The 8,189-nt window shown below is 59.5% G+C and overlaps 1 protein-coding gene across 2 annotated transcripts in view; it reads right to left on the bottom strand.

Moving 5' to 3' along the window:
* LOC111157667 (signal peptide, CUB domain and EGF like domain containing 1) overlaps positions 1 to 8,189 on the bottom strand; it is a 138,899-nt gene that overhangs the window by 30,234 nt on the left and 100,476 nt on the right. For both annotated transcript variants that reach the window (XM_022519283.1, XM_022519284.1), the window contains 2 exons: positions 3,321 to 3,443; positions 1,194 to 1,310 (listed from right to left, as the gene is read on the bottom strand). In XM_022519283.1, coding sequence (XP_022374991.1) covers positions 1,194 to 1,310; positions 3,321 to 3,443 — 240 coding nt within the window. The remainder of the gene's footprint in view (positions 1 to 1,193; positions 1,311 to 3,320; positions 3,444 to 8,189) is intronic.

Raw genomic sequence — 8,189 nt, 5'->3', positions numbered from 1 at the left:
CCTGCAGTTTGGGAGCGGCAGGCCCAGTGGAGCCAGTGCCCAGGTTTTGGGGTCCTTCCAGAAGAATCTGTAACCCACTCCAGGAGCCCTTCCCCCGAACACCAGCTGTGCTCGATCACTTCATGTCTCACCCTATCTGACCTGCAGTTTGGGAGCGGCAGGCCCAGTGGAGCCAGTGCCCAGGTTTTGGGGTCCTTCCAGAAGAATCTGTAACCCACTCCAGGAGCCCTTCCCCCGAACACCAGCTGTGCTCGATCACTTCATGTCTCACCCTATCTGACCTCCACGGCTGCCCAGCAGAGGGAGTGTGGTCACAGGAAATAACACCCTAGCACCTCGGGGCCACTCTTGGCTCCCCCACTTTTCACCTGCCAGGCCCACACACCTCCAAGTCCCATCATCTGTAGCTAAACACTTCTAGAAACTTCCCCTTCTCTGCACACTTCCCACCCTGCCCGAGCTCAGGGGCTCTGACTCCCATGCCTGAGTGGTCTCTCGACTGGTGCCCTGGGTCCCACTCTCCTAAACATGTGGCAGCTAGAGTGATCTCATGACCTGAACATGCCCACGTCACACCTCTACTTAAGCCCTCCTTCGTATTAGGAAGAAAACCCAAGTCACCTGCAGGCCTCACACAGCCCTGCTTCCTCCGTCTGCACTGCGCACCACATTCTCCCTCCCTCCCGGGGCTCTCCCTGCTGCTTCTGGGTCCCTCTGTGCTACCTCAGTGCCTTTGCATATGCTGATCCTTCTGGCATCCTTTCCCTCATCTTGATCTAGAAGATCCTCCTTTAGGAACTCCAACCCCCTCCCCGTCCCCCGTCTCCATTTGCAGACTTTCTCTGTCGTCACCCTTTCCCACTGTGACAAATCCTCTGTGGGATTCTGTGTAGTGGCCATTCCCCGTTCTGGACTGAGGTTCCCTTGCAGCTGCCATTTCTGGGGGCCTATGCCCACAACCTGGCCTGAGGCCTGCCACCTAGCAGATATTTGCCACTCCCCACCCCCGTCTTCCCACCTTTGCTCTCAGCTGAGCCCCTCTGCCCACCAGAACCTGGCCTTGCTTTAAAGTCTCTTCCAGGCCCTCTGGAGTCAAGGTCGGGTTCAGGGTGTGGGGTGGGTGCAGCAGAGGTGGCCATGCGGCCAGGCGCGTGCCTCAGGGGGGAGGTGGCCCTGGCGGGCGGGCTGCAGACCTCCGCAGTGGGTCGTCCCATAGAGCGTGTAGCCGCGGTGACACAGGCACTGGAAGCTGCCCGGGGAGTTGATGCAGATGTGGTCGCAGGTCCGCTCGAAGGAGCACTCATCGATGTCTGTGTGGCCACAAGGAGACAAAGTGCAGGGAGGAGTTTCAGGGTGCGGTGGGTGGGCAAGGCCTGTCACTCACGCAGTCTCTCAACACACAGCTGCACACAGACAGTCCCTGAGCCCTGAGGCTCAGGGCACAAGCCAAGTGAATGTCGGCCTTCCGGTCATGGCCCGGTTTTCCAGTCTGTCTCCAAGAACCTTACGTTTCTGGGTTAGAAGCCATTTCCCATCTCTTCGGGAGGAGGGCAGGCTGGAAATACTCTGGATACAAGGTCTGATGAATTTTTGTCATTTTAATATCTCACATTCTATTGTGATCAGGACGAGTATTTAATCTACAACTGCAGGAAACTGAGAGGGGCTTGCTTGAGGAGACAAGTGAACTGGGACACAAAACCAGGCCTTTGGGAGCCTGACCACAGTGTGTTTTCTAGCCACTCCAAGAGGTCTCTTGAGAAAACAAGGAAAAGAGCTCAAAGAAAATGTATGGGGGCGGTGATATGCTACCCATGAGGGATAACAAGAAAGCCTTGATGGTATATGAAATTTGATTCTGAGCTTCCTGGCAGCTAGGGTAAAAAAGGAAAAAGGGTCACAGAGTGCTGTTACTGGAAAGGAGGAAATGAACAGCATGCTCATAGAAGACAAGTCTGTCCTGGCCATAAATTCTGAGGAAAATGGCTCTCATGGGACAGCTGATGGGGGCTCCCAAGGGCAAAACAGCCACTGACCCACCTTTCCATGGGCACCGTTGTTGGAGGTCATTCTTTGAATATATTAGCTTACGGGACTATACACGTTGATGATATACGTGTGTTTGTAATAATTCTAGCACAAGGAAGGAATCACACTGGGGTGCTCAAAGGAGGATGTGATCCCTCCCAGCAGGGGAATCTGGGAGGATCTCCTGGTACTGGTGGCACCTGGACTAGACTTTGACGGTAAGACTAGCTTGGAAGTAAGGAATGGAAATAGGGGGAGGGCACTCTGAGCAAAGGCCGGGAGGGGGCAGCACGGGGCCTCCAGGGAGTGGAGAAGACTGGCTGGAGCCCAGAAGCAAAAACGTCATGGCCCCCTCCTCAGCGGTGGCCCTCTGGTCCCACGGGGCAGCTAGGGGTATAAAGTCAAGGGCCCTCCCTTAGCCATCCACAGAACTTGGCGAGGCAGTTGGAGAAACTAAGTCAAAGTGCAGAGGAGTCTGGAGATGTGACGTGCTCCCAACGGCCCCACGTACTAAGGGGAGGACAGAGCCAAGAGACCCACAAGGGAGGAAGAGGCCAAGTCAGGGAGGAGGCTTGGGTCACAGGAAGCGTCCAGGACAGGCTGGCCCCAGAACCCCCTCACCGGTCTTCTGCTCTTGCCTTCCTCGGTGTCCTTGGGAGAGCACATCCCTTGTCCCTGAGGGCCAGTCCTGAGCGGCACAGATATGACGACTCGGCCATGTGCGGTCTGCCACCCCTCTGGGAAAATGCCTATTCACCAGTGTCTCCTCCCCCAGGAAGCCTTCCCTGACCTCTCTTCCCACTGCCCATCCTCTGGGCTCTCACTGCATCCTGGATGACTCCTGGCTTCGGCCCAGACCTCACACCCTGCCTCTAAGGCGCCCAGGAACCCTAAGGACTGCGGGAGAGCGCCTGCAGTGTGCCATGCTGTCCAACAGGTGGCGGCAGCCCACCTCCTGAGCCTCTGGGGGTGGGGGGTGCCACCAGGAAGGACAGGGTGCTGGAGCTGACGAGCTCTGCCACCGGCTCACTGTGGCACTGCCCCCTGCCGCCCTCCCTGCACATGCATGCGCGCGCGCGCACACACACATACACATACACACGCTGATGCGCCTCCAGGCCTTAGTTTCGCATCCATAAAAGGGGCAAGTTGGACTGGGTGACTTGAGGAGAAGGTGGAAAGGCCAGTGGGGGCTGGCTCACCCCGGCCCTTGCCCCCCCACCCCCACAGGTGCCCGCGCAGGCCCGGGAAGGGCGGGCAAGGCCGCTGGGGGCACACAGGGTGGGGCTCACCTTGGCACGTCCGCTCGTCGGTCAGCAGCTTGTAGCCCTTCCGACAGCCGCACTCGAAGCTGCCCACAGTGTTGCGGCAGAAGTGGTCACAGCCCCCGTTGTTGGCCAGGCACTCGTTGATGTCTGCGGGGCACCCAGCGGGCAGGGCGAGGCGAGTGGGCTGGGCTGCCAGGTGGCGGGGCCCCTGCCTCTGAGACTCCCTGCGCCCGCTGGCGCCCCGGCCTCCTCCAGTCCCCGCATCCCCATCGGAGTGGCCCAGGGGCCTGACTCCCAGAAGCGGGGGGCAGGGCGGGAGGCTGAGTTACACTGCCACCTGCGATTTTGTGAGCCTGGGCAGCACTGGTGGCAAAGAGGGGAGGGAAGTGATGGCTGCTGTGCGGGACAAGACGACAGGGATGGGATCAGGACGACACTCGGGGAGGCGGTACAGCCTGGAGCAGGCCGGCTGCTTCCCCATGGCTGTGACCTGGGGTGAGCTACTGGGCCCCGGAGCCTTGGCTCCCCCGCCTTGGAAGAATACCATGAGGAGCCGAGGAACTAGTGGTCCGGGGGTGCTTGTGCTGAGTGAGCTCTCAGTCCACAATCTGGGATTACCGCCCGTTTTGTGATGGGAGACGGAGGCTTGGGAAGGTGACCGGTGTTCCCAGGCTGGCTGGTGTCCCCCTCTAATGCCGCTTGTTGGTCTGAGCAGTTTCTAACAGGCTGTGGCTGGACCCTGGGAGGTTGCCAGGCCTAGCCCCATGCAATAAATGGCCCCTCCCAAGCAGCCTGGCCAGGAGGCCTCTGCTTGCATATCTCTAGTGATGGGGGGCTTTCTCCCTCACAGCATGGCCTGCTGCGGATGCATCACAAACGTCCCCCTGACTCACTCGTGAGTTCCTTCCTGCCCTGCCTCGGCCTGCTTCTCTGGGCTTTGCTCTCTGGGCTCCAGGCCAGCCTGGCAGACTGTGTCTTCAGAGACCTGTCCCTGAGGTGCTTCTTCAGACTCCACCGTTCCTCCTGGGCCCCGACCCCAAGGCTCCCCATGCTGACACGACCCAGCACGTAGTAGCAGAGCTTACGGAATGGCGTTCTCACCCTGACTTGGAGGCGCGGGGAGGAAGCGAAGGAAACCAGAAACGACTCCTCCGAGGTGGTCATTGGCCGTGTCTCAGCAGAGCTGCTGACTTGAACCCCTACCCCCCCGCTCCTGCCCTGAGTGTGAGGACCTGGGCGCTCTGTTCTGTGCAACTGGCACCGCCGTACGAGCAAGGCCTACCTGCCCCCTTTGTGCTGAGCCCCACGGAAGGGACTCTGTCCCACCCCGGCAACTCCAGATGGCGGATGGCGCCTCACTTCTTTTTCTGCAAACCAAACAAGCTAGACCCGACATCTGCAGGACAGTCCTAAAGCGGTGTGCCCAGAGAATGCTCCCCAACAGCAAAACCAACCCCAGCTGTGGTCCTGAGCAAGGCTGAGGCACCCCGTGGGCAGTCCTCAGAGCCTCTGGGAGGGGATGTGGCCTAGCCCAGGACCACAGCAACCAGAGTGGCTTTCCTGGGGAGCCCCTGCAGGACCAGGCACTGCGGGGTGCCAGGGCACCCAGTGGGCATGCTGCTGCATCTCCTTGCCCTTGGCTGTCCTCCTCCCCACCACAGGCACTTCTACCCCAAAGACCCACTCTGTTTGCATGTTCTGGAGACTTTGGCACCAAGAAGGTGGCAAAAGAAGGGAACCCCAGATAGTCCCCAATAAGGGAGGCCTGTGGGTTATCAGATCTGACCCTGAATCCTGGCTGTGCCGCTGCCTGGGTGACTTCACCCCACTGAATACAGTAGGTGCTCTATATGTGCTCACCAAGGTGATCACGAAAAACAATAATTTCTCAAGTCCGGGAATTCTGCATACATGTGTGTTCCAGGAACAAAAATGCCTAAGGGTGAGCCCAGACCCCACAGCAGGCAGTCAGACCTTGTGGTGCTCATTGTACCTACTGGGCACTAGCTCATGCTGGTGCCCAGGCCAAGCACTTTCTGTCGAAGTCTTGTATGATCTTCAAAACACCTGGGGGACCAGATCCCCCATTCTACAGAGGGGATCACAGCTACACGTAGCAACCAAATTGGGGCCCAGCTCCAGCTGTCTCCAAAGACAGGCTCTCTAGAGCACCATGCCAGCCCCACAGCCTCCAGAGAGTGGACATTAAGTTCAGTTGAGGGCCTGTCCTGGGTGGAGGCTTGGGCATCTCTGTCATCCTCTCTCCTTGGGAATTATAGGAAGACGGGGAAATTTCTAGCGAAAAGCCTCTAGCAGGAGAACGGAGACCTGTCTCAGCTCTGTCCCAGCCAGCTGTGTGATCCTGGGCAGGGAAACGTGCCTCTCTGAGCCTCACGTTCCCCATCTGTGAACTGGGCTGGGAGCAGGTGCCTCTCACAGACTAAATGTGCAGAGGGGGTCTGCCTCCTCAGGAATGCCTCAGGCCTTCTGGAACCCCCGATCCTGTCCTCATCCCCATCTGGGCCCGTCAGCCGAGGGGCTGTCACGACAACCAGACAGGCCAGGGGACGCGTGCTTGCTTGAGGGCAGGCTGGTGTGGCGGCAGCCTGGGGGTAGCAGTGGGAGAAGCACCCCTCAGCTCTAGCCAGGGTACAGTCCACAGCCCCTGGACCTTCATTCTGATGGGAGCCTGGGGTGTGGCCTCTGCCCCTCTCTCCCCTTCCTGCCCTTCTAAGGCTCCTCTCTTTCCTCACTGTGCTCACACTGGTCCTGATCCCATAAGACAGCCGGCAGACCCCTACCCGTTTACAAGTCTCCCGTGGCCCCCAGGCATCCCAGGATGAAGGGCCAGCCCCTTTCTGCAGGCCCTTCCCTGGGCATCCTGGGCCTAGGTGTCCTGCCTTCCCCTTTCTGTGTGCTTGGCTTCTGCCTCCGCAGCCCAGACTCTGGCGGCCTTACCCAGGGCGGCCCCCACATGGCCTGTCCCTGGAAACAGCTGCCTCCCTGGGAAGCCTTCCCTGACATCCCCTCCAGAGTTGGCTGTCCCCTTGTCATGGACACAGATGGGGGAGCTGGCTCCTGTCTGGGGCCCCCGTACCCAGTATGCGGCCTGCACCGTGTGACTGCCCACAGCGTTCACTGAGGGGATAAAGAATGAAGGAGTCGGAGTGGCTGAAAGTAGGGTCAGGGGAGGGAAGGGGGGTGGGAGCTATAGGAACACACAGAAGGACAATGGTTCCTGCTCCCTTCTGCCCATCCCACTGTGGGGGCACAGCACGGCACCCCAGGGGCCATGTGGAGCGCTTCTGGGCGGGCATGGGCTGGCGTTGCCCTAGAGCAGCCTTGTGGGGAGGGCGTGCTGCTGGGCAGAGGGCAGGTGAGGGAGAAGAGGAAACAGATGGTGGATGGGAGTTCTCCCAGACCCTTCTGGAAGGTGTTGGGAGGAGGGGCCACTGTCTCTGAAGAAATCCAGGTTCCAGCTCTGGGAGTCAAGGCCCCAGACCTCCCCCCTCTCAGAAGGGCCGATCAGCAAGGTGCCCCCTTCCCAATGTCAAGCAGGTGCAGCAACTAGCAGGGGGCCTTGAGGCTGGACCCCTGCACTATCCACACTCTCAAAACAGAGCTTAGGACACACCCCCGACTACGCCACGGCTCCTGTGTTTCAGGCAGAATTACCCCCACTTTCCCATGTGTGTCTCCACCTGCCGTGGGACCCCTGTGGACCCCGGGCCTTCAACTCTGGATTTTCCAGGACCTTTGTTACCTTCACCCTCCAGCCATTGGTCTTGCTTCATAGTGGCTTGTGGCTTCCAGAATACGCTGAACCTTTGAAATCACTCCTTTGATGTCCCTTCTGGGCCCTTGCCAGGACCAGGGCTGTACGCCCACTGCGGAGCCGAAGCCTTGGGGCCGGGAATTCCCAGCTGGGCTGGTCCTGCCAAGTGCCCGCGCTCTGACCTGCGTCTCTCTGGTTGGCCCCAGGGAGCTCGGGCTGTGTGCGCGAGGCTCTGAGACGCCAAGCCTGGAGGTCAGCCTTCATTTTCCAGTGTTCTCTGATTTGAGGACATGATGCAGTTTTTGACTAGTCCCATAATCCTTAAATTCTACCTCCAAGGACAATATCCAGATATCCGGATATCAAGGACAGTATCTCATCTCTACTACTGCGGCCAGCACCTGGGTCAAGCCATGTCATCTCCAGCCTGGGTGAAGACAGCGGCCACCTCCCTGCTCTTCCAGACCCTGCCCAGAGAACCCCGTCCAAGCCGTGGTCAGGGACTGGCTCAAAATGGAAACTCGAGCTGGTGCTTTCCCTGCCCGGGAGTGTCTGGGGGGCTTGCCAAGGTTTGGAAGAATGAAGGGCCCAGACCCCCAGCACACAGCCCCTGTACCATCTGGCCTGGCCTCCCCCACGTCTCACATACCTGGGCATCCTGGACCCCTTTGGGTCCTTGCACCCCGGGCCACGGTGCCGCTGGAAAGGCCACCAGGATGAATGCCGCTCCCCACGGCCTCCCAGCCCCGGGGCAGGGCGGGCTCCGGTCCTTGCCTGCTGCCAGGCTCTACGTCTCCATCCAGCACCAAGCAGTCAGTGACACGTGTATAGCTCGTGATTTTAAAAACTGAGAAACTGTCTTCTGCATCCAATAGAGGATCTCCAGGGACAGGGAAGCTCTGGTTCATTCACCTGTCTCCCCAGCCCCTGCACACGGGGGGAGCCCGGAAACCCCATCTGGTGCAGCAGTGAATGAGACCTGCCTGCAGGGCAGAGGGGGGAGGGGGTCTGGCTGAGGGCAAAGGGCTGAGCAGGGGCAGCCCTTGTTAAAGGGCTGGAGTGGTTCAGGAGGAGCTGCGGGAAGCAGGGTGGGGGGCTCATCAGGGTGGACCTCCAGC

The sequence above is a fragment of the Enhydra lutris genome, unplaced genomic scaffold (assembly GCF_002288905.1).
Source record: "Enhydra lutris kenyoni isolate GAN:26980312 unplaced genomic scaffold, ASM228890v2 scaffoldscaffold55, whole genome shotgun sequence".
Lineage (NCBI taxonomy): Eukaryota > Metazoa > Chordata > Mammalia > Carnivora > Mustelidae > Enhydra > Enhydra lutris.
Note: the sequence above shows the minus strand (reverse complement) of the source record. Positions and strands in the feature narration are given on the sequence as shown.